The 25,967-nt window shown below is 38.1% G+C and overlaps 2 protein-coding genes across 2 annotated transcripts; both read right to left on the bottom strand.

The window, feature by feature from the left end:
• Positions 1-2,340: 2,340 nt before the first annotated feature.
• Positions 2,341-14,004, bottom strand: LOC143885149 (mitochondrial outer membrane protein porin of 36 kDa-like). Its single transcript, XM_077389165.1, has 6 exons — positions 13,849-14,004; positions 13,668-13,735; positions 6,970-7,080; positions 5,122-5,208; positions 3,030-3,238; positions 2,341-2,938 (listed from the first exon to the last, which is right to left on the bottom strand). Exons 1-6 carry the CDS (start codon positions 13,895-13,897, stop codon positions 2,632-2,634), a joined length of 831 nt encoding a protein of 276 aa, XP_077245280.1. The 5' UTR covers positions 13,898-14,004; the 3' UTR covers positions 2,341-2,631.
• An 8,587-nt stretch (positions 14,005-22,591) lies between these two features.
• LOC143885147 (pectate lyase-like) lies at positions 22,592-25,967 on the bottom strand. Its single transcript, XM_077389164.1, has 6 exons — positions 25,627-25,967; positions 24,834-25,191; positions 24,291-24,581; positions 23,726-23,829; positions 23,316-23,451; positions 22,592-23,049 (listed from the first exon to the last, which is right to left on the bottom strand). The coding sequence occupies exons 1-6, from the start codon at positions 25,830-25,832 to the stop codon at positions 22,828-22,830; spliced, it is 1,317 nt and encodes a 438-aa protein (XP_077245279.1). The 5' UTR covers positions 25,833-25,967; the 3' UTR covers positions 22,592-22,827.

Raw genomic sequence — 25,967 nt, 5'->3', positions numbered from 1 at the left:
TTGATTCGAAGAAAAAGAAAATATCTGATCCTTGAGAATAATCGGGTTGCAATTCCATATTCAGAGAAGTTCTTCTATAGAGATATCAAGATTTGATCTTTATTGCTGAATTTCAAACAAAGTTACAAGAGGCTAAAATGAAATCCTTATTGGGATATGCACTAGCAAGCACCACTATATGACTAAACAAGCTCTCAGGTTAAAAGATGGAGGCAAGAAGAATCTTGTGTAATCTTGACAAAAAGAACTTTTAGTTGTCAAAAGAAATTTTGTCTACGCTGAAATGTTACAATTGTTGTTGATGTTGTACACTGTGAAATCTGATGTTCTTGGGCATTGGGAATTACTTATTTTCCCTCTTCCCTTTTCTTTTTACTTGTCCTCCTGTTCTTAGGTTTACTCATGGGAGATGATATTTTCACCCCTACTGCATTACGTGCACACCCCCCTTATAACCTGATCTGACGTGAAAAGTGGGCAAATGTATGTCAAATCACCTTATAAGGGGGGTGTGCAAGTACTGTAGGGGGGTGAAAATATAATCACCCATACCCATTTGCCTATAGGTGGATAAACATAGGGAAGTAATATGTTCACCCCCTTCCTCAGACCACCACCCCCTTTTCTTTCTCAGTTCCACCACCATTGTCTCTCAAGAACCAGAGCCTATATTGGGAGAAAAGTTTTTCCAAGGAAGATTATATTGTTTCCAAGATATACGGGGACATGAAATGGTTTTGTCTTCAAATAAAGGGATATTATTATAAATTGACGGCCGTGGTTTTATTTAAAAATATCATTATTCATTTCATGTGTAATCAAACAATGGAAATACCAGAAATTTTGAAGGAGTTTTTCATTTTCCAAACTTAAAAAGAAAATTCCTCCAATCCAAATAGGGCCTAAAACATTTCTGAGGTTTCAAAAATTTAGAGGGAAATGATATAATTATGGATAATTTGGACGGATATTATCATAAATTGTAAGTCCCTCAAAATAAATTTTGAATTGGTTGGTTCCAATTCCAATTATCTTTTACTAATTTTCCTTTCCAAACTTTTCCACAAAAATCTTTTCATCCAAACGGGCCTAAAGGTCAAAAGAGGTCGAATTCATAAGGAAAGAAGGCAAATTTTCTGGTTAAATCCACGTGAACATTCCTTCACTATAGAAAATATTTCCACTTGAATCAAAGAAATTTCTGAATCATTGACAACCTGGGTTTGTCGTACAAGAAAAAGGCCCAAATACCCAAATCATTGACTCACCAGAGTGAACTCTCTTGTTTAGCTCTATTTTTGGTGTCAAAGAAAGTCTTAAGACTCCACATTTGGCCAATTTTCTCAAACTGCAAAGAATGTCAGCCCCAATAGAAGAGCTAATGGCAGTTTAGGTTGAGCTATTGATGTGGTTGGGGTGTTAATTGACTGGATTTACCTGAGTTAATTAAAAATTCTCAGCCCCGCCCCCCAACACCATCCACGCAACTCACAAACAACATGCAAGAGCCAAACCAAAAGACAACAGGTTCAACCCATGTTCGGCTCGAGTTGGGTTGGATTAGGGTCAGAAAAGCCAACCCAATTTCAGGTTAGGTTAGGATTTAGACCCAAACCCAACCCTGATTTTATTATGATTTTCAAAATCTTAGGGTTAAGTCTTTTTTTTTGTTTTTTGCTCCAGACTAACTGAGCCCAACCTGACTCAACCCAACTTGGTTTGCGAAAAAAGAGTTAGATGGGTTGGGTTAGAGTTGGGAGATTTAGAGACCTGACTCAACCCAACACCATCCACCCGACTCACAAACCCACCTGACTCACAAACGCCAACATGCAGGAGCCAAACCAAAAGACAACAGGCTCAACCCAAGTTCGGCTCGAGTTGGGTTGGTTTAGTGTCAGATAAGCAAACCCAATTTAATTTCAGGTTGAGTTAGGATTTAGACCTTGGGCAACCCAACCCTGATTTTATTATGAATTTCAAAATCTTGGGATTTTGTCTTTTTTATTTAGCTCCAGACCAACTGGAGCCCAACCTGACTCAACCTGACTTGGTTTGCGAAAAAAAAGTTAGATGGGTTGGGTTAGAATTGAGAGGCTAAGAGACCAGTTAGGTTAGGGCTGACCCTCCTCGACCCCAGGTTTGGGTTGGGTTGGGCCGGGTTTTGGATGAGGATTAGCCTCAACCCGACCCAACCGGGGTTGCATCTCTACCAGCATATGAAAATTAAGAAGCAGATGTAATCAACATCATATAATAATACCGCCCATTTAAGTATAAAACAAGGGCTGTTTATGGGTAAGAAGCAACACCATGCCAAAACTCCCTACTCCTCATTGGTGTTCAAAGAAAAGCAAAAATTCAAGATTAATATCGGTTTAATCTTCTGACAAAAAAGGGGATTGGGTTTGGGAAAAAGAAAATTTTTGGTAAGGAAGAGGCATCTCTGGTCTCTGCCACAGGCCAGAATTATTTTTACAGGCCCACTTAGTAAACAAAACAAAGCAGAATTCTGTAATCAACAGAAAAAATAACACAACTATGCTGAGTTTCAGTTTTTTCCTACCTTATTGCATAGAACTGGATGGAAGCACTACTACTTCCCCCCGTCTTTTTCTTTCATCTAAAAATCTAGGGCTTGAGAGCCAAGGCCAGCCCAAGCTTAGCACTCTTCTCAATGGACCTGGTGTCCACCTCTCCAGAAAGGGTGATAAGGGATTTGGGCCTCCACTCATGCTGGATAAGGGCACTCGTTTTGCCGTAGTTGTTGAGCCGAGCCTTCACTGTTGTCAAGGGATCCAATGCATGCTGAGTTCCAATGGTGAGGGTGTTCTCGTTGCTCGAGAAGCTATGGGACAACTCTGCACCCACCGCCGTGTTCGTAAGGGGGCTCACAGAGTGATAATAGGAAGCACACAGGGTGTCACACTTGTCATTCCTGCATTATTATCAAAGGGTTTAGACTTTAGATGTTCAGTTTTTGAGGAATGGGTAAATCAATTCTATGTTTGAAGGAACTAAAAACTTACAAGTTCAAGGAAGCGATGAGGTCTGCCTTGGAGAAGCTTAACCCTGCATTGTACTTTGTGAAGTTCCCAGTAGCAGTGTCGAAAGCAACGTCACCTCCAACAGCAAGAACATTGCTCCCAACTACACCTGAAAAGTTAACAATGGGGTTTGCAGTCAACCCAATGCTCGTGTTGATCCCTGCGTAATCATACAAGTACTGGAGTTCCGCCTGCAAGCACAACCATTAAACTTCAAAAAGACAGACAACTCACAGAAAATCATTATCTTGAGCTACTACTTCATTAGAGTCTTGCTTCTTCTTTTTTTTCTCAAATCAGATCTAGGATAAACCATGGCCATGGCAAGTTACAAGAACAATAGAGGAACCAAAACCAATAACATTAATTTTTTTAATGATATACCAATAACATTATTTTTTTTTTGAGTGCTTGGCCGTTCACAGTTTATGCTCGTGCCGTGTGGGTCAGGACTATTTGAATTTATTGCTGGCACACATGTCCGACAAGACACGCGCGTCGACGCTCCTTTGGACACTTTTAAATGTATTGCTAGGCGTGTTAGAGTTAATGTGGCTGTGTTGACACGTATTTATATAATAATCAATAATTTTATGTGTATGTATGTGTGATCATTTCTAGATTTTTAGATGTTGCCATACCAGACAACTCATATACCTATGATTTGGCCGACACTTCGAATTTATTGCCGACTCACGTGTCTTGCCGTGTCCGATACGACACGCGTGTCCACACGTGTCCACACTCCTTTGGACACTTTTATTTGTATTGCTGGAGACTTAATGTGGGTGTGTGGACATGTTTTTGTATCGTGTCAAGTGTGGCATTCTGTTTTTTTATTGAATATTGTGTTTACCTCATTTGGACAACTCGTATCCATGTCGAAACTGGACATACGAATCCATATCTACAAATCATGATTACATATACTTTCTATTTTAGCCGTGTCCCCGTTTCTAAAATTTAGGGGTTTGCCGTGTCCGACACTCCGTGTCCGTGTTGACACGCGACACTCGCGTCCGTGTCCACAAATCATAGTCATATACTCATATCTGTTTCGAAACTTGGCATACGAATCCATATCAACAAATTATGATTATATATACTTTCTATTTTAGCCGTGTCCCCGTTTCTAAATTTTAGAGGTTTGCCGTGTCCGACATTCCGTGTCAGTGTCACACATGCGACACGTGTCTGTGTCCACAAATCAAAATCAAGAGTAAACCAATAATATTAAATTAAACACATTTTTCTTCTTTTCATTTCTTTTTTGAGTAAAAAAGTGACGGCGCAAGCTTAAATCCAAGCATTTACATGTCCTTCACATGGGTCTAAGCAATCATTTCACTTCAACACATGAAACTTTGTTGGGATGTACTGCGCATGAAAACAAGTAATTCATTTGAGTAACAACAAAATTGTTGCATTTGCAAAGGCCTTCTTTATTTTGGATTTTAGAAGAGACTGAGAGTTCAAAAGTGATTATTGGACTCAATTAAACGTAAATTTGAGTCCAATAACAGTTTTGGACTTACAAGTTACAATCAGTTCTCAAAATCCAAAAGAAATAAGCCCTAAATGTACGGAAAAAAATTACCAGTGCAAACTATGAAGAGGACTACAATCGTTCAAATAAGATATTGCAGATCAAATATTGCTCTACTGGTGGATTCAGGAACAAAAGGAGAAACAGAAACACAATTTAAATTTTTAATGCTTTTCCCCGTGGAACAAAGAATAGTCATGTAAATAACAATGACGGAGAAGCTTATGGATTTTTCAAGCAAAATACGGAAAAAAAAAGAAGAAGAAATGAGCCAAAAGGCGCAACAGAAGCTTGGAGAAAACAAGATAAATTACACCACTCCCATTTTACGGATGAAAGTACACTTATTTGGAAGTCATACTGAATAGCTCATTATATGGGATTTCTTTTCAAACTAACAAAATAAAGCCAGAGAAGGTAAGAGGGGAAAGGCGGACAATATGTTGTTGAAGTGGATTAAATAAATGACCCATGACAACACAGATACCAGAACTCAGCAATGAAATGAAATAATAGAAAATTTGTTACCTTGCCAGATCTTTGATCTGGAATAGTGAAGCTAAAAATTGTCTTGAGCCCAGGTACTGGTTCATCAACCGTAATGGTTGCGAGAAGCTGGCCAAACCATGTATAATTGTCAGCCAAATAATCTAAATGGCACAAAAAATGCAGTTTACTTCCCAAACATGTTTATCATATAATGCTTTGCTGAAAACTAAGTGTAACTAGGTGTAACACGAAAATGAAAACAAATACACTAGTTACCTTGACAATGAAAACTAGAGGGAACAAAGATTGATAGAACTACATGGATGCATGTGACAAAAGTTATATAGCACAATATTAGTTGATTTCAAACAAAAGATATAATTTTCTATCATCATTAATTAATAAAGGGATTTGCTAGCATCCATCGCAGAAGGCATTTAGCAGATGGCCTGTTGCATCTGACAACAGCCACAAAATCTGCTGCAAATGAGCTGGTGTGGCTGCTGTCAGATGCAACAGGCCATCTGCAAAATGCCTTCTGCGATGGACGCTAGCAATTCCCATTAATAAAATTAACCATATGATATATCAAATATGACAGTATATACACAACAAGACAGTTAAATAATCCATTACTTCTATATTGTACCTGTTCGTTTGAGATTATGAAAACCAATTGTCAGCCTTAAACCTATAATTGGACTCAAAATTATATTTAAATTTGAGTTCAATAATAGGCTTTGGGCTTACAATCGGTTGTCATAATCTGAAACAAACAGGGCCTAAGTAATGCTTACAGACATATATATACCCTTATAAGTCAAATTTTCCACAAATTTTTTTTGAAAGATGACAATTTCATTGACACTTAAAACAGCATTGGGGACCAGGAGTCCCGCGCTGCAGACATATATATCAATGATACTGGATCAGGCATACCCAAAACCAGAAAGCATAAGTCTAACCAAAAGATCGTTATTACAAAAAGTTTCCTTAGCTATACATCCCAGTTCCCATAAATCCAAAAAACTAAATCCTTCCTATATTATAACACCAGAGTCCGTTTCTCAAGTTTTCGCCGTTAAAACAAAAGGCAGAGTTGAATAACAGCAGAGGCAAAAAACACCCAAAAAGCTCCCGACATAAGAACATTCTTCCTTACCCAGAACACTTCTCCAAGTCTTCCAGAATGGTGCTGATTTCATCATAGAACAATTCCTCATTGACAGCTTGGTCGTCTTCATTCAAGTTTGATTTTTCCGAAGCCTCTTTTCTTAGAATCCAATCCTCCAACCTACAAAACCCAACCTTTTTCTTTGCCTCCCAATCCAATCTCCTTTCTTTCCTTTCATCCAACAGGAATTTAACAAAGAAGGGATGCTTGTGCAGGGGCTTATGAGTTTCTTTCACATCGTATAGCCCAGTTAAGTGAAAGAAAACCTCCTTCCTCCTGTTGGCCTCTCTCTTGAAGAGAGTCCATTCCTTTTTAAAGAATGCACCAATCTCCTCTCTGGGAGTTGAAGAGGATTGAGAAGCCTTATCTTCATTGTAACTTAGCACCCTGAAACGAGAAAGAAGTTCCTCCCTATCTGGGACTCGCTTCCTCTATGTACCCCTTAAATTTTCCACAAATTGTAAGCAGTCTTAATAATTTATTTCCATTGAACTTCATAATTTTCATCATACATGATACATCTTAGTTGCGGAAAACTATGTACCCCTTAGATTTCTCATCTCATGCAAATTAATGAAATACCTATTGCAGAAAAGCATCTGTGTCGGGAACACACCCATAAATCAGTGTCCAAGTAACAGAGTTCTTACAGAATAGCCTAAACATTAATCAGTAAAAATATAAATAAATCAAAATCAGTGAAAATGCCTTACATTCGATTTCGTGTCCACTTTGAGGTCAGTAGTGATATTTTTGTTTTTTAACTGTGTGTTGATTTCACCAATGAACAAGTCACCTTTCTTTGTTCCCGTCGAAGTAATTGCCTGTAGGTAGGACATCAGAAAACAATAGAATCAGATAAACATATCATGAATATAGCAATTGATACCATTCAAAAAAATGAATATAGCAATTGAACAGAAATAAAGGAAGTCTTCTACAATAAACAAAATAAATTTGGAGCGGTACAAAACACAAACATGATAATTCTCCACTAACAGGAAACAAATGCACAACAGGCCAATAATCACAGACCAGTATGAGTTGATAATTATACATATTTTCACACATGTAAATTGTCTGAAAAGAATTCCATAATTCAAAATATGCACATGCAAGTAAATTCATGATCGCACATCACTATGATACATGGATATATACATATATTACATTGTATGTGAATATATACATATACATATACAGATCAGTCTAGTAAATACATACATAGGTAGCATAAATTACATTGTAGGTTGGATTTGTATGGCAATATGGCGTAAAATACCATAATCAATTTGACAGGTTTCGTCATATATTTGTGTGACAACTTCGTATTACATCGCATAGGGTATAAGTGCGAGACACGTGTATAAATGTAACGTGTGTGTGTGTGTGTGTGTGTGTGTGTGTGTGTGTGTGTGTGTATAAGTAGATAAAGCACTCCTATTGAATGCAGTTGAACACAGGCTCTGCCTTGCCACATGGCATTGGTTCTCATTCAAAATTTCCCATATGCTCCTTAGAGCTAGATTAGTTAAGAGCAGTAACAATTAAATTTTGAAAATTGGAATCAAATCGTATCATAATAGGAGTTGAATCGTATCAGGTCGTAAATCGCAAGATTCATTAAAACCAAGGTTTTAAATATCGGTTTCGGTACCAATTTCGGACCCCACCAAAATCCGAAATTTCAGGCTGAATTTTGGTATTTCAATTCGAAATTTCAGCCGAAATTTCCGAAATTCCGAAATTTTGTAACAATTTAAAAAAATAAAATAAAATGACATAAAATTGGCGAAATCTGAAATTTCCGTTTCGGTCCCCACCGAAATCTAAAACCATGATTAAAACATACATACATATATCTATATAGCAGAAGAGAAAATAAGAGAATTATTTGAATTTCTCCGAAAATTCTAATAGAATTACACATCACTTTTTTTAACAAAGACACCCATTCAGCCCACATATTTTCAATCCTACCCCCTCCTTTATGCTTTTTTAATAAAAAAAAGTGGACAAAGTCAACATGGTGGCGTTTTTGTTTTTGCAAAATTACAAATTGAGTGCATATGTTACATAATATTACGGATTTTTGTTAACATATTACATAATACTACGGATTCAGGACACCTTTCAAAATATTGACGAATTCCGGGCACCTTAAGAGGAACAACATATTATGGAAACCTCTATAGATTGGAGGGCTAGGATCAGCCTATGGAAATGATTTTACGGGCACAACCTATTTCTGTTGTGTTCCATCACATGGACGGTTTGGATCAACCTATGATGTGATCCGTACAGTTCTTTTTCGGCCCGTGCATCACACAGGGTTTTTTACTAGTGTGTGTATATATATATATATCACAAACATATAAAAAAATCACAAACAAATAGAAAATAATAAAATATCCAATTATAAATTTTTCATCCAAAACTCGTTAATTTAAAAGCTAAGATTAGTTGATTGTTAACAAACTTGTAACATACTAATCAACTATCTCCCATCCAATCCCATACATACTCAACTCAACTCAACTCAAGAAAGCCTTTGTCCCAAACTAGTTGGGGTCGGCTAAATGAATCCTTTAGAAAAATTTCATGAAGAAGGTGAAAGGAATCTACCCAGCTCTAATCCTGGTTCTAGTTGGCTTCTTCTACGTGGATCATTTTCTTCCATTCTATCCTATCCAAACCCATACATATTGGATAATAATCTTGAAAATCATAAAAGACACTAGAACATATCAATTATCAGTCTCAAACATTTATGAAAAAAATCAATTATAAAAAACTAGTAAGTCATCGATGTTGTCCCCATTATAGTTGTCTCTGTCCTCGATGTAAATAATGCCCTCAAGCACATGCATTGTGCTTGACTGGTTCAAATTGGTTCGATTTGTCCGAACTCCTTCACTGTCTTCTTCCTTCTCACGAGAGGATTTTTTAAGGCTTCTGAAGGAGGTCTTTTGAAAGAAATTTTGATTTTCTTTTATACAAAACTTAATTAAGATAAATCGCTTGAATCGTACGATTTACGGTTGAATCGTAAAGATTCAATCATTGGATTCAAATTGAAATATATAAGATTTGATTTGAATCGTAAATCGTAAGATTTTCAATACAACAGTTTTGACAAGGCAATCACTGTTGTTGAAAGGGTCTTTTTATTCAATATGTATACATAAAACAATCAAAATCAAAGTGCATTCCATGTGTTGTGATCTTCGGTGATAATCCAAATCCAAGCATGCAGACCTTGCTCAGCACGTTGGAATCATTTAACCAAGTTTTAAAGAATTGCCTACTAGACTAGAACCTTGCCAAAGTCAAATCACCTTTGAGCTCTATGTTGGCAACAAAGTATATCATAACCACATACGACGAGTTGTCAAAAATCAATTTTAATTGACTCGGAAGAGTCAAAGAAAAGATGAGCAAGCAAAAAAACCGATGTAGTCACAATATTTTCATTTTGATTTATTACTATTTTAAGGTTTTCCATTGATTCGTTTGATTTGACTAATTTAAGGAAATATTCTGCTGATTATACTCTGCTAGACTTCTAGGCGAGTTCCAAGTAGGGCCCAATTTTCTGATCATTGCCAGTGTGTGACCAATGGATTAACATCCAATAAATTCAAAGAACAGGAAAAAGAAGGTAAATATAGGAAAGAATCAGACAGACTCGATTCCCTTGCAGAACTGCATCTCTTTCATTTTTCTAACCCATCTTAAAGAGGTGCAACCTTAGTCAATTGATTATATAAATATAAATGTAAGTAGATGTGTCTGACACTCCCTGTCGACACGGACACATAGTGTCGGACACGGAAAATCTCCAAAATTTAGAAACGGGGACACGGCTAAACTAGAAAGGATATATATGATACAACAACAAATATTAGTTAAAGAAGAGCTAAAAAAGAGTTTATAATCAAAGAATAGTTAATACTAAAAGAGGTAAACGCAATATCCAGTAATAAAACGGAATGTCACACTTGACACGACGCAAAAATGTGTTCACACACCCACATTAAGTCTAACACTTATAGCAGTACATTTAAAAGTGTCCAAAGGAGTGTCGACACGAGTGGACACGCGTGTCGTGTCGGACACGGCAAGACACGTGTGTCAGCAGTAAATTCAAAGCATATAAGAGTATTCTCAGTCACATAGAAAATTAAGTTCTACGAACAAACTTTAGATTATATATCATAGACCAAACAAAAAAGTTCCAAAGTTAGAGAATTTAATAGGTAAAAAAACAGGGAGTGGAAGAAAAAGAATGTCCCAAACCTATGCAACTCATTACAGATGAGTTACACAGCCACTTGATACTAGTGAACTGTCCAAAGAAACCTATGATTTAGACGACACTTTGAATTTATTGCTGACACACACGTGTCGTGTCCAACACGACGGACACGGCATGTGTTTCCACACGTGTCGACACTCCTTCGGACACTTTTAAATGTACAACTAGGAGTTTTAGAGTTAATCTGGTCATGCGGATACGTTTTTGTGTAGTAATCAATAATTTTGTGTATGTACGTGTCACCAATTCTAGATTTTTAGATATTCCCATGTCAGACAGCTCGTGTACGTGTCGAAACTTGACACAAATCCATATCAACAAATCATGAGTATATATACTTTCTATTTTAGCCATGTCCCTGTTTCTAAATTTTACGGGTTTGCCAGCATTGACACGCGACACTTGTGTCCCCAAATCATAGAAAGAAACATAGAAAAAAATCAAGAAAAAACTACTAGAAATTCCCTAGATCAAAACAAATCTACAAGAATCTCCCCAAAATTTTCATAATTACCAAGGATACGGTTTTGTTCCATACATAGCTTTTACTTTTTTCTTTTACCCATTTTACCCTTCATTATATTACCCTTAATGTAGAAATCCCTAACATTAAATCCTTAAAATCTCGCTCTCTCTCTCTCTCTCTTAAATAAAGGCAACTATCTCTCTCTTAAATGAGATTTTATATGGTGTAAGCCAGTATAGTCCATTATTTTTCAAAAAGTACTCTACGGGCTACACCATAGGATGATCCAAACCATTCATTTGATGGACAGTAACATAAAAAAGTTGCGAGCCAAAAAACATTTCCACAATTCCTCTAGGCCCTATTTTTGGTTGCTCAAAAGCTCGGCATTCATTGGCAGTTCAAATGCCAATGAACTTCCAATGAATGTTGATTCATGTTTGGCTGCCAAATTTGCATTGAAACTCCATTTGACTCCCAGACATGTTTGGGACATCATTATTGCCATTTTTTCCTAAATGGTGCCCATGTGGCACTAAAGTTCCCTCCCCTCATCTTCCAACCAAATTTTACCAAATAGAGAAATTTGGGTGGTAGAAGAGTGGATTATCTCTTTTGTTAAAGTATAAAAAGATAAATAACGCCTTTATCCAACAGCTTAACCTTTTGGAGAAGTTGGTTAGTTAACATGGTATCAGAGCAAGATCGGATTGTGCCTTGATCACTAGCTTCGAGTTTAAACCTCTCTGATGTCAAAAAAAAAAAATCCACATGCAATGGTTGGCCCAAGGTGGGACCACATGTGCCACGTGTTTGCCAAGTGGGCCACACATGAGGGGCAGTGTTAAAGTATAAAAGATTAAATACCGCCCTTTCTCCAACAGTTTAAGCTTTTGGAGTAACTAGTAGTTTCACATGGTATCAGAGCCAAAGGTCTTGGGCTCAAACCTCCCGGATAGCAAAAATCCACAAGCGATGGTCGGCCCAAAGTGGGACCACATGTGCCACGTGTTTGCCAAGTGGGCCACACGTGCGGGGGAGTGTTAAAGTACATAAAAAAAATAACGCCTTTCTCCAACAGCTTAAGCTTTTGGAGAAGTTGGTTAGTTAACATCTTTCTCTCTTTTCCCTATCTCTCTCTCTACCAAACTCTCTATATTGGTAATGACACCCCTACTTTTCCACTACTCTCATGTGCAACCAAACATTGCTTACCACTCTTCCACTATTCTTCGGGTGGAAATTCTAGACATCTACCATGCTTGTCTACTCGCTTTTGACTTCTTATTCCACAACTCTCCAAGCCACCCCCGAGCAACCAAACATGGCCCTATAGATTGGAGGGTTGGGATTATACTGTGGGAATGATTTTTGGGTCACAACCTATTTACATTGTGGCCCATCAAATGGACGGTTTGGATCATCCTATGGTGTGGCCCGTACAATACTTTTTGAAAAATAATGGAATATAGTGGCTTGCACAATATAAAATCTCATTTGAGAGAGAGAGAGAGAGAGAATATGTTTCCTTTGTTTGAGAGAGAGGGTGAGATTTCGATGATTTAACGTTGCCTTTATTGATGAAGTGAGAGGCTTTAGGGATTTCTGTTATATAAAACTAAACTTAATACAATGAAGGGTAAAATGGATAAAAGAAAAAATTAAAAGCTATCAAGGAATTATTGGTCGCTAAGAAAAATTTGGGGGGATTCTCGTAGATACGTTTTTATCTAAGGTGTTTCTAGTAGTTTTCCCAAAAATAAATGAAAACTTTCCATGTTGCTTTGAAGAAAATTAATGCATGCAAATGAAATTCTTAACAATTAGCATAGCTGACAAGAAGTTACCATAATGACATGAACTGAGTGCCTTTGAGTTTTATCAGTAAAGCAATAACATTATACTGCAAAGACAGGAGATCAGTCAAAAGAAGTGAATCAAAAGAGTCAAGACACTCTCTGATCAACACCCAAAAACTGTCGTTCCAACTACAAAAGCTCGCTTAAACAAATCCCAAATCGATCAGCAAACTTTAACATTTCCCCCGGATTCCAACAACCATAATCGGCCACATGGAGATGAGGGCATGAGCCTAAAGGTCATCTCATAGGTTTGCAACATACCCCCCCTCCCCCTCCCAATAACAGAACAGAAAACAACTGACAAATGAAAAATACGTTCTAACTACAAAAAATCAGAACATGTATTCGACATTCAACAGGACGATCATAAATCCACAGTATATTCATTCACCAATAATCCCCTCAAAATCTGCTATCGCAGCCATACACACAGCAAGAAAACAATACCAACCAAAAAAAAGAACATTAAAAAACCCATAATGCCATTCCACTAAATCTAGGTTTTTTCGCATAACAATCACAACCCAAATCAAAAATTATAAAACAAATGCATATATAATGTACCAGTATGCAAAAAATTTCAACATCATCCTTTACATGGGTAGCATTCAATTAATTAATTGACAAAGAAAAAAATACAGAACTTGAAAGAATCACACATTACAAAAACATAAATTCCACACAGAGAAAATATAGCAAAAATTAGGAAAAAAAAAGAAAAAAAAAAACAGATTTAAGATTAGAAAAAACGAGAGAGGAACTCACAACTCCTGTCGATGTGTAGGTAGTTACGGTGAATTTGTGATCGGTCTGGTAATCCTTGTAGAGAAGATCTTAAATGACAAAAAAATGCAATAAGATACGAAGCCAAACAAGAGAAGAAAAAAAATCCAAAGTCAGAAATGAAAAATGAGAGAAGAAAAAGAGAAAGAGAAAGGAAAATAACCTCTGGCTTTTTTTCCGATCTCGGCGTAAAGACCAGGACCCTTTCCCATTTTCTTCTCGAGAAAAAAAACAAACGAAGAGAATGAAAGAGAGAGATTTCTTGAGCGAGAGGAACTGAGAGAGAAGGGGAGAGAGAGGGAGATATATATAGAGAGAACAAAACCCTAGCTGGAGCCATTTGTTAGAATCTTGTTTTCCTGGAAAAAATCGTGACCGTTGAATGAGGCCCGAGGCTTCTTCACCCCCAATTCACGTTTAAATGGAAGTGATATGAGTACAACCATGTTTTAATAATTGCACAAAAATAGTTTGTCTTTTCTTCTTTTAAATGGCGATAGCCTTTTTTTCTTTTCTTTTTTTTTTTTTTTTAATGGCAAGATTTCATTAAAAATAGTGGCCACTCCTTAACAGGCAAGGCGATCCGGCTCTCCATTTGCAGACCACTTAACATGATTATATCGAACTGAGTGGCCTTCCACCCGATCCATAATCTCATCATTTTTTCCGGCATGTGTTTTACGAGCTGTTATGACCATCAATAGAGCTTATTACCGACTGCTTTTTAGGTTGAGTTCCGCAACTATTATAATAATGGATTGCGCCGGTTATTCGGTATCACTGACCCGCAAAGCCTATTTCTAAATTTTCTCCGTTTTGTGGCGACTAAAAGATGAGATTCTGCCCGAGAGACTCGGAGTTGATCTAGACTATTGATCTGAGAACAATAATTGCCCACATAATTACACCCCAACTCATTAATCCGTTTTGCAATATTCACATTAATTTATTTTGGCCCAATTATTCGGGCGAGAATGAGAAAACTTGCATAATATGCGTGTTGTTAGAATATGTGAGATCTCACCGTTGGATGAGTTGAGATTCACCATTGGATCATCTTGGTAGTAGAGTAAGCAAGTTGGTTAGATGAGGCAACCTAGATAATTAGGCAACTAGATTAGAATCGCAAGTTGGTTAGATGAGGCAACCTAGATAAATTAGGCAACTAGCTTAGAATCGCAAGTTGGTTAGATGAGGCAACCTAGATAAATTAGGCAACTAGATTAGAATAGCAATTTGGTTGCATTAGCATGTTTCTATCTTTATCTCTTTCCACAATCAATGCTTATCTTTCAATGTTTATCCTTTGAAAATTCTATATAAACACGCATTCGGTTCATTGTAATTTAATCGAGATTTATTAATGAAATCTTCTATTTTATTATGGTATCAAAGAAACCGATCCTACGCTGACCACTATGCTAGTTATATCGTTTCACGATGGACAAACTGATATAGAAGTCCGCCCAGCCACCACTGTAAATCTCAATCCTCTCGCTCCTTGTTCTCTCTGCACCGATATTAGGGTTCCGGAGAGATACATCCACCTCCCTCTCCCTGAAATATATTTGTTCAAGTCATAGGTGTCACTCGCTTTGTCGGCACTCATGTCTCCGCCGCTCACCACCTGCATTGTGTGTTTCCCATCACAACGAATCCTTATGACAACCATGGTTTTAAATTTCGGTTTCGGAACCCATTTCGTTCAGGGCCGAAATCCGAAATTTCAGGCTGAAATCCTGTAATAAAAAATATTATTTAATTCCTTATTGAATTTCGGCAGAAAATTACTGAAATTTCAGGAAAATATTATTTAATTATTAAAATCAATTTTTTTGGCGGAAATTCCTTGATTTTAGGGAAAATTTTCAGAAAAATGAAATTCCAGGCCAAAGGCCAAAATTTCAAATTTTCGGCTGAAATAAAATACCATTTCAAGTAATATTGATTTCGATTTCAGTATCTACTGAAATCCAAAATTTCGGACTGAAATTTCGGATTTCGGTCGAAATTTAAAACCATGATCACAACATACAACTCTCCCCATATTTGATATATGCACTCTCTCTTTTTGGGTCCTTTCCAAAATTTCCAAAGTTTGGTACTATCGTCGATATTTATGATCCAATCCTAGCCTTTGGGTGCCACTTTTTTCTGATTTTCCGTCTTCTTTGCCAAAACATATCCTTCTTCTTTGATATATTTCAATTGAGATACCTTGTTGAGGTGTGTGCCTAAAATATTGGCTCCTATCAGCTGAAGTGATTTATTTCTTTTGAAGTGCGTTCCTAAAAGAGAATTTCAAATTCCATGAGGATCGGTATTCAAACCCGACCCATGATGTCTTGCCCATCGAGGCCCGTTCTTGCTCATTGTGGCAATGGTCCATAGCGACTCATTTTTTAGAAAGATCAATATCCAACAATGAAAACTCGACCATCAAGGCTTGAATATCATCTAGCCCCGTTGATGCGGCTATGATATGTCATGATCCATTGGCTTTTACCCATAAAAAAGAGATCCATTGGCTTTTATAAGCCATCTTCACGGCACATCAACAAGTGACATCTTCTTCGGCAATCAGTATCAGCCATCATCAGTTGACATTTGGCAAAACATTAAGGGTATATTCCTCATCAAACTTTGACAGCATGCTTCAAATCAGAGGATTTTTTTTTTCAAATGGTTCGAAGGAGAGGATTTTGTTTTTCATATTGGGGAATTTTATTGTAATCAAACATATATCGTTTTTTCAATCCACATACGTTTGAAGATGCATGTTAGAATATGTGAGATCTCACCATTGGACTGAGTTGAGATTCACCGTTAGATCATCTTGGTGGTAGATTAAGCAAGTTGGTTAGATGAGGCAACCTAGATAAATTAGGCAACTAGATTAGATTAGTCATTAGGTTAGATTAGTATGTTTCCATCTTTATCTCTTTCCACAATCAATGCTTATCTTTGTATGTTTATCCTTTGAAAATCTATATAAATACCCATTAGGTTCATAGTAATTAGACCGAGATTAGTGAAATATCCTTCTATTTTATCACCCTCAGTGACTATTGGTGAAAGTTATTTCTTGGGGCAAGAGTTATGGCGAAGACGTAGGAGCTGTGGGTGTAACGCTTATGTGTTATTGTTCAGTGTGACAACATTTGTTGTATTCACCACGATACAAATTAAACTTTGTGACAGCATTTGTTCTTTTTACCTAGATATAAATTCAATTTTCGATGCTTTCACCAAGCTATGTTGAAATGGATTTTCATTTTTAGAGAAATTACATGTGTGTACAGGAAGTCCAGTATTTTTTTTAAGAAGTGTTGTAGGGCCCACTTCAAAGGATGATCCAAACCGTTTATTTGTTGGGCCACAACATAAATAGGTTGTATGCCGTTAATCACCACCGCAGGATTATTCTAACCCTCTGATCTATAGTGATTGCTACAATGTGCAGTCCCTCTACAGATTAGAGGGTTACGATCATCCAATGGAGATGATTTATGGGGTCCAACCTATTTACGTTGTGGCCCAACAAATGAATGGCATGGATCATCCTTTGAAGTGAGTGTTAGAGTAGTGCCCTAAAAGCCAGTACATTTCGTATATTTTGTCACATTAATATTAATAAATATTTAATTTCATGGCATCTAATGGGCAATATATGATTGAATATGTGTGATGCGCATGTTATTCGTCACACATTCTTCCTTAGGTAGCGAAGTAGGTGCACCATGCTCAAGGATTCACAGATCCTAAGGAGCAGGGAGATAGGGTATCCTGGTTATTTGCCGACCTTAAAAGTTCCTGGTTGGGGTCAAGATGGGACATCTCCTCCTGTACACAACCAGCACTGGTATTGTCTACATGCACTTGTCACGAAGTTGCTTATCTAAGTCACTTGGGTAGTACACCTAGGGGTGGTTATTCGGTTATAACCGAACCGAAATAACCAAAATTTGATACCAAAATAATTTCGATAACCGAAACCGAACCAAATTTTAAAAAACCGAACCGATAAAAAATTCGGTTATTTCGGTTAACCGAATAGTGTGAGAAAAAGAGGGAAAAAAACAAAATCTCGGTTTCGACCGGAGGGCTAGGATCATCCAATCGAAATAATTTTTTGATCACACCCTAATTAAGTTGTGATCAATCAAATGGACGGTTTTGATCATCCTACGGAGTGCCCATATAGCACTTTTTTTAAAAAAAAATAATGGTTTTTATCATAATTTCAGTTAACCGAATTTTCTTTGAGATAACCGAAACCGAATAACTGAATTTCCAAAAAAAATAAAAATCGAAACCGAACTGAAAAGAAAAAAAATCGAACCGAACCGACTGAACCAATTTGGTTCGGTTCGGTTATTCGGTTATAACCGAATAATGAATACCCCTAAGTACACCCTAAGCAAGAAGAGTGGGTGCGACAATAGGGATTGCACACTGAATAGGATCACACCAGAATAACTTGTGAACAGGAGTTAGTAAGGCTATTCTACCAGATAGGACCCTTTACATGTCCTTAGACCTGAGGGGTCATATTGGTCTACGGGCTCGGCCTAGATTCTTAGCATATCTAACTGTGGTCCTTCTAGAGATCACTAGAGGATAGTACTATAGTCTTGGATAAACCCACGGGGCTAATAGTTATACCCGACATGGAATTCTCCACCCCAACTACGGGATTTCATTTACAGTTTTAGTCAGAGTAGTAGGCTTATAAAATAGCTTGGCCAAGCGAATTTGATAAATGATTTATCAAATATTTTACTAAAAAAGATTGATTGTTTCTTACAAGATTTTGCAAATGCATTTGCGGGCTCTGACTGCTTGACTGGAAGGTATACCATGAGTGGGCCCAAGGGGTAGTAGTTGTCCACCCCCTCGTAGGACCCAACTTAGTAGATCAGGAATAGACAAAGGACTTGCGCATATTAGATGTGATTAGGGGTATGATGAATTGACAGTCATCTTCAGGATTACGTCTCGATGGAGGCCACTAACCTAATGCGATTGTAGTTGTTAACTACGGAGCAAGATCGCAATGGGGTTCATGATTGGGTTCTACAGGATCGATCGTCGGATCCCAGCAATGATCCCACTCATAACTAGAATGATCCATTTATATCCTTTGTATAAGGGTCCCGCATTTATGAGATTGCACTGGCGGACTAGATTCATCACATTTGATGTGAGGAAAAAGATTTACGTAGTTCCTTTGGTGTATACACACCGTAGGACGTATTTGGAATACCCAAAGAGTTAATTGTTAACTTAGGAGTATTTTGAAAATTATAGAATATTATGGATGGAGCTTTTATCCCATTGGATGGGAGGAAATAATTTTATTTAATTAGAAAAATTAAATAACAAGTGTGTCTTTAGCTTAATACACTCATTTTACTAAAACAGTCATAACTTTCTGACCTTTTAGCCAAATTAAGTATGTAAGTACTCGTTTCGAACAAATTTTAAAGGGATACAACTTTGTAATTTATGTCTTTTCCAAATTCATCCATATGATAGTCCAAAAATGAAGTCGAAATTTGGCCAGCAGCTTTGTAGTGGGAATGCACATGCATCAGGATGGGCCCCACATGTAAAAACGCCTAGCCTAAGAAAACCACATTTTTACAAGGTTGAGAACATACCCAATGATAGTAGGAAACCTACATAGCTTCCCACTCTGTGTTGGTTTCCAATATTGAAAGTCTACTCAACTAGTTTTCCCAATTTGAGTCAAATTGTGGGAGAAACTTTAGGAATTTATTAAAGTAGGAAACCAACTCTATATAAACCATCATAGAAATTTTTTGGAGGCTGAAAAATGCTGAAAATTTCGTGCACCCTCTTTGGACAAACATCCAACACTATCTCTCTCTTTTCCTCTCAAGTTTTCTCTCTTTATCTCTTAGTTTTCTCAATTCTAGTTCAAATTATTTTGAGAAAACCTAAAGCTCCATCAAGAATATTCAAATTCCCAATAAAAGGTGTATATATATATATATATATATATATATATATATATATATATATATATATATATATACACACACACACTATGCAGCTAACTTTCCAAAATGTCATTAGTCTTTTCCAGGAAAAAAATTTTGAAAAAGTTTTTCCGATCTGCTAGCCACCTTCTCCGAAGGCTACGTATCGCCCGTCCTTTGCGATTGTATGTGTTCAAAGATTTGTCTTATTAGTCGTGTTGAAAAACCTCACAGAAATACTATGTCTAGAAAGGTAGCTAGCAATAATAACTACCCAAAAAAGCTACTGCTAATAATCATCACGGATTAAAGTTTTGTAGGGAAATTACGGACCACGGGTGTTTGTATATGACAATTACGAAAAAAAACTACCGAGAGGATGTATCGAAATATGACAATTACGAACAAACTACTTTTCCTTATGATTTTTTGGAGATACTACGACTTCGGCGCACCTTGCAAAATATTTACGAACTCCGGGCACCTGAAGAGGAACACCATATTATGGAAACCTCTATAGATTGGACGGCTAGGATCAGCCTATGGAAATGATTTTACGGGCACCACTTATTGATGTTGTGTTCCATCACATGGACGGTTTGGATCAACCTATGATGGAAACCTCTACAGATTGGACGCCTAGGATTAGCCTATGGAAATGATTTTACGGGCACAACCTCTTCATGTTGTGTTCCATCACATCGACAGTTTGGATCAACCGATGATGTCGTCCGGTTCTTCGTCAGCCGGGTTTTTTACTAGTATATACATATGAGGAAACTGTTGGTGAGCTTAAGCTCACCAAACTTATGGTGAGCTAGCTTGCCCAATCACATGGGTCCCACATTTTGGGGAGTGATCCAAACCATTCATTTGCAAGGCCTTATCATAGATAGGTTGTGTACCAAAAATCAGCTCCATAGGATCATCCTAACCCCTCCATTTGTGGAGGACAAAAATGGGGCAGATTTGTGTCTGTCCATTTTTGTCCTCCACAAATGGAGGGGTTAGGATGATCCTATGGAGCTGATTTTTGGTACACCCCCCATCTATGTAAGGGACTTTCAAATGAATGGTTTGGATCATCCTAACAAAGTGGGCCCCCATGTGATTGGGCAAGCTAGCTCACCATAAGTTTGGTGAGCTTAAGCTCACCAACAGTTTCCTCTATATATATATATATATATGTGTGTGTGTGTGTGTGTGTGTGTGTTGTTGTTGAAGATTTAGGGTATAATATGGCTTACCAGATTTCTGTTGAAAGATAAAAAAACAAACAAATAACGTTAGTATAACCTTTTCGATGCGGCGAGATAAGGCACATACTATGTCGCTCTCTTTAAGGTGAGTTTGCACCTCAGCGGAAACTAATTCTGATGCAGCATATTACTGGCCACAATTACCCCCAAGATACAACAGCCCGACGCACCGCCGATCTCTAAGAACTGCACGACCCAAGAGATTCAAACCACACGAACACTTTGATTGCCCAACAAAATACGTAAAATAGAAAGAGAAAGAAAGGAAACTCCGTCTATAGTAAGATAATGGAAAATAAGAAGAAATAGTAAAACTTCTGCAATGTTTTTTTTCCGTTCTGTTAAGAAATACAGAGATTCTTCTCTTTTTTATAATCCAAACATGTATGTTCAACACGCCCTTTAATGTAGTAAAGGCACCCTTTAATAAAAGAGCCGTTTACACAACGTTACAGATGCGAAGAGTCGCATCCCCAACGCTTACCTAATAACGTCGGCATTATTTTTGAAGAACGGCGAAGGTAAAAGTAATGTTTGACGGATGAAAATCAAAATCTAGGGGGAAAGGAAAAACCTTGACTCACACTCGCAGCCGGCCGAGCCGAGCCGGGCCGGGCGGTGCACATGTGTGGTATAGCCAAAAGCCCACCAAGTCCACTTGGTGGCTCATGCGCATAGCTCCCCTTTCTCATCTTCTCATTCACATAGCTAAAGAACTGAAAAGCTATATAAACCCATGAAGCTTTTCTCCACTTTCCAATACGGGACTATTCGCTTTTGTGAAATAAGTGAATAAACAAAACAACTTTGTAAAATACCAACGAAAACCACTTTGTATTAAAATACCAACATGTATGAACGTATATATGGATGTGTGTGTGCATACATATATATATATATATATATGTTATGGTTTGATTGCTATCTGTTTGTCTGGCCCTTCCTCTGATTCGATTGATTTCTGACCGTTTGGTTATTCGTGATTGCGCTGATTATTCAGTATGTATATACATTCTCTGGTATGGTTCTTTTACATGCACCATATGTCTGAAAATTTGCACTTGATATGGACCCACCAGTGGTGTATCTGGACAATATATAATTTGTTATATTAAGTTCTGCCTTAACTTGAACATGAAAATGTTATATGATATTCTGATTAGTAGCAGTTAGTGACACACTGCTAGATTGCTGTATTGCTTACTAGCCTGGTGCTAAAGTGCTCGATGTTGCACATTTCAGACTCTGAGGCATTCTTAGTTTTCGATCCATCCAGTCTGAGGCCTGCATATCGAGGCTAAGTTCGAGAGAGTGGTCATACCAGAGTGAGATGGCGATGTACCTGTTTTTGTTTTTCCTTTATTTGTATAAAGAAACCTTGAGAGGCTTTTATATAAATGAAAGTTTCTTTTATTTCCTTGCCTTTTAGCTATTTGTGGATATTATATTTCTACCATACTTGTCTGGATTTTTATATATTCAGAGGCCTTGCACGCTTGCCGGATTCACCCAGCAAGTGTGCGATGCCTGTCACGTTCCCCGAGGGTTCCCGGGTCGGGGGTGTGACACATGGTTTGGTGAAGAACTTAATTATGAAAAGCACCCACATCCATACAAAATAGTGTGAGTTGCCACGAGAAAAAAGAGCTTACATTTCAAAGTTTCGTATTAAGGAAATTTTGATTGAAACAAAAGGTACACGTAGTAAATAGTAAGTCATAGAATCATTAAATAAATCAAATAAATGTATAAATAATTCTTGCCCATCAAATTTCTTCTTCACTCTCTCAATTTCACTCATTTCTCTGGCCTCACAAAAGCCAAATTCTCTCTTTGTTTCTCTCCCTCTCGCTCCTCCCAATCCATATGTTCAATGGATTAACAAGGCATCTTCCTGCTGCATCGTAGGGCACCTGCGAAGCGTGTGAGCCTGCTTGCGAACGTTCCAGGCTTGGCAGCGAACATGCCCCTCCTAGAGAATCGCCTCCAATTGGGTGCTCCTGATTGGCGGAAAATGGCTCCGTTCATAAATAGATCTCCTTCTGATCGCCATGTCCATTTCATCCACACACTATCTGGTGCATAGTCCCTCTTGGTCACCTATTCCAATCAGACCAAGCAAGTTTTTTTAGTTAGGCTCTATTTCTTTCGACTTAAAATGGGAGTATGGTAAATTTTTTTGTTTTATGCCCATTTTACGCCGAAAAAAAACAACAGGTAAAATGGGCGTAAAACAAAATTTACGCTGATTTTAAGTGAAAAATGGGAGTAAAATTTGTGTAACTTACATAAGTATCTATACATTAGCATGACTCTTCCATGAATATGAGGGTGTGTATGTATGTGTGTATGTGAAGGTAGCTTACCTCGGTGTTACCATGAGGCGTGGCGATATAACGATTTCCTTGACTGATAATGGTAGGATGTTGGCTACCTCCAATGGCATACATTTCCCAATGGGTGTAGTCATTGTTCACCACATGGAAGAATCCCCAACGGCACCTACGTAAATTAACCATGCACACATATAAAACAATCAACTACACCAACACAATAGAATTTGATATTTCCACCTTCTATTACAACGTTAACACTACAAATGTTAACTAAGGTTGTACGTGTTCGGCAACCAAAAATGTAGAAAAATAAGATTTTCTAACTCAAGAGTCGCTTTGGAAGATTCTCATTATCCTGTTTCAGCCCAATTTTTCGGGTGAGAATGAGAAGCCTTACCGAACAACACAAACACACAGACGTGCTGCGTTACTAAGCTCACCTGGGCATCCTCTGTGTAAGCCCCTTTCCAAAGTGGTTGAATGCAAGGGTCACTTGCATGATTGAATCGTTTTGGTTCTTGTCACTTGCACCCATCAACATCACCTGCACCGAAAATCCCTCACTTATATGATTAATTTGTATTCATATAATCACATGCATTGGCCCAAGAATATAGATAGTAGTTGTATTCGTAAGATATGAAGGGCATATTTGACAATCACGAAAAACTATTCCATTGAATATTTATGGACCCAATTGTGAAAGAAGAGCTGACAAGGAGGGACTTAAAAGAGCAGGAGTGGAGCCTAGGGCTTTTCCCCTCGCTCCTACCCTCTCATGTCTCCCTCCCATGCCATCTTTCACAATTTACGCGGCTAATATTCCATGGAATATTTTTCTAATGGAATATTAGCTTACCAAATGTTGAGAGAGGGAGAGGGAGAGGGAGAGGGAGAGAAATGAGAGGGCATGAGTAAAAGGAGATGATGTGAGGTGGCCAAAAATCGTGAAAAATAAAACTCTATTTTGAATAATCATCATCATCATAGGTTATATACACATACCTCATTGTGATGGGTGAAGTGATTGTTGGAGAGCGTAATGGCAGTGGACCCCTCGATGATATCTATGAGTCCATCATAGCAATTGGACATAGAGACATGGTCGATCCAAACATTGGCGGACCCAAAGAGGCCAATTCCATCCCCATCACTCGCGCCCCTAAACCCGAAATGGGTTGGAGAATCCCGAATCATGCCTCCCTGGCCCACTTTGATGTCATGTATGTGAAGACCATGGATGATGACATTCCTGACATATTGGATGGTGATGCCGGCCCCACTTGCTATCCGCACCTGTTGGAGTATAAATGATTAAATAACACCAACTCTTAACAGTTTAAGCTTCTGGAGTAATTGGTTGTTTCAGATGGTATCAGAACTATTGCCTTAGGGCAGATCCTGGGTTCAAAATCGAACAACTCTTTGATATTAAAAGTCCACATGTAGGGCCAACCCAAAAACGAGGGCCCCAGTGAGGCGTAGTGGATTATATAATACCAACTTTAACATCTTAAGCTTTTGGAGTAATTGATTGTTTCACAGCACCTGATAGCCCCGCCCGTCTATGGTCTTGTGGCTGTTCACCATCAGCTCTTGTTGGAGCCTTATGATCATATCGGACCCGAAAATGATCCATAAGGGCTCCGTCTGGATGACTGCATGCCGGAGAGTGCCCACCTTAGGGTTTACTAGGTCATTATCCGATGGGTTCGTGACCACGTAAAACTTTCCGTACTTCCCCCCGATGGTGTTCCGGCCAAATCCTAGGGCACAGTCGGCGAGCCTCTTCCGATTGCGGGCCCAGTTTCGATTGCACCTCCAGCATTGGTCTATTGGGTTCGTAGCCATGCATAGCCCACGGTATTTGCCCAAGTGTCTCCTTGTCTTATTGGATTCTGTGGCCCTGCACAAAATCAAACAACAGGGAGAAAAGTTTCAGTTTCTAATATTTCAGAGAATCCGGGCCCTTCATGGTGGGCCATGGCACGAACTTTCAACAGATTGGATCATCAAATCTTGATCATTTTGATCAAATGGTATGCTTGCAGTTCAGACTTCATCCTATATTAGTGGGCCATGGATTAGACGGTTGGGATCGTTCCATCCGATGAAAATTTTGAATTATGGTCCAAACCCTCTGATCATCTCCACTGGACGCACATTATAGAAACATCTATAGATAGGAGGCTTTGAACCATCCTATGGAGATGATCTAAAGGGTACAACATATTTACATTGTGGTCCAACAAATGAACGGTTTGGATCATCCTATGAAGTGGAACCCACTGTACTTTTTGTAAAATATTGGACATTGGAGCTATAGAAAGAGCGTGCGCACCCATGAACCTCTGAGTTAAGGTGGTCACTGACATCCTCCGGGGTGGGGTGGTAGGCCGCAAGTGCCACGGCACGGGCTTCGTCGGCTCGCTTTTGCCATTCCTCATCGAAGTCTACAATTTTGGCCCGGGAGGGAACCAAGACACCCGAAAAAACCAAGAAAAATAAGAGAGAAAATAGATTAATTCTTGATTTCATTGCCTCCATACTTTCAATTCCCCTTATATTTTCATTCTCTCTTTTCTCTCTTTTTCTTCTTTTTATCCTGATGAATAAGGTCTAGAGATTTCTTTAGTCTTTTCTAAATTGGAGAGAGAGATTAGAGATGGTTTAAATAAGAGG

Source organism: Tasmannia lanceolata, unplaced genomic scaffold, assembly GCF_043159265.1.
Source record: "Tasmannia lanceolata isolate RefF3 unplaced genomic scaffold, GAP_Taslan_0.1 ptg000008l, whole genome shotgun sequence".
In the NCBI taxonomy this organism is placed as follows: Eukaryota; Viridiplantae; Streptophyta; class Magnoliopsida; order Canellales; family Winteraceae; genus Tasmannia; species Tasmannia lanceolata.
This window is presented reverse-complemented; position numbering and strand designations above follow the sequence as displayed.

Bases quoted from the DNA above. Each gene is read 5' to 3' on its own strand.
- LOC143885149 (XM_077389165.1), bottom strand. From the start codon at position 13,897: ATGGGAAAGGGTCCTGGTCTTTACGCCGAGATCGGAAAAAAAGCCAGA. The intron at 7,081-13,667 runs GTGAGTTCCTCT...TCCTACCTACAG, and splicing joins CCTACACATCGACAGGAGTT to GCAATTACTTCGACGGGAAC. The intron at 3,239-5,121 runs GTAACAAATTTT...TTGTGCTTGCAG, and splicing joins CAGATCAAAGATCTGGCAAG to GCGGAACTCCAGTACTTGTA.
- LOC143885147 (XM_077389164.1), bottom strand. From the start codon at position 25,832: ATGGAGGCAATGAAATCAAGAATTAATCTATTTTCTCTCTTATTTTTC. The intron at 25,192-25,626 runs GTGCGCACGCTC...GATTTTGTGCAG, and splicing joins CTTAACTCAGAGGTTCATGG to GGCCACAGAATCCAATAAGA. The intron at 24,582-24,833 runs GTGCTGTGAAAC...ATACTCCAACAG, and splicing joins TAGACGGGCGGGGCTATCAG to GTGCGGATAGCAAGTGGGGC.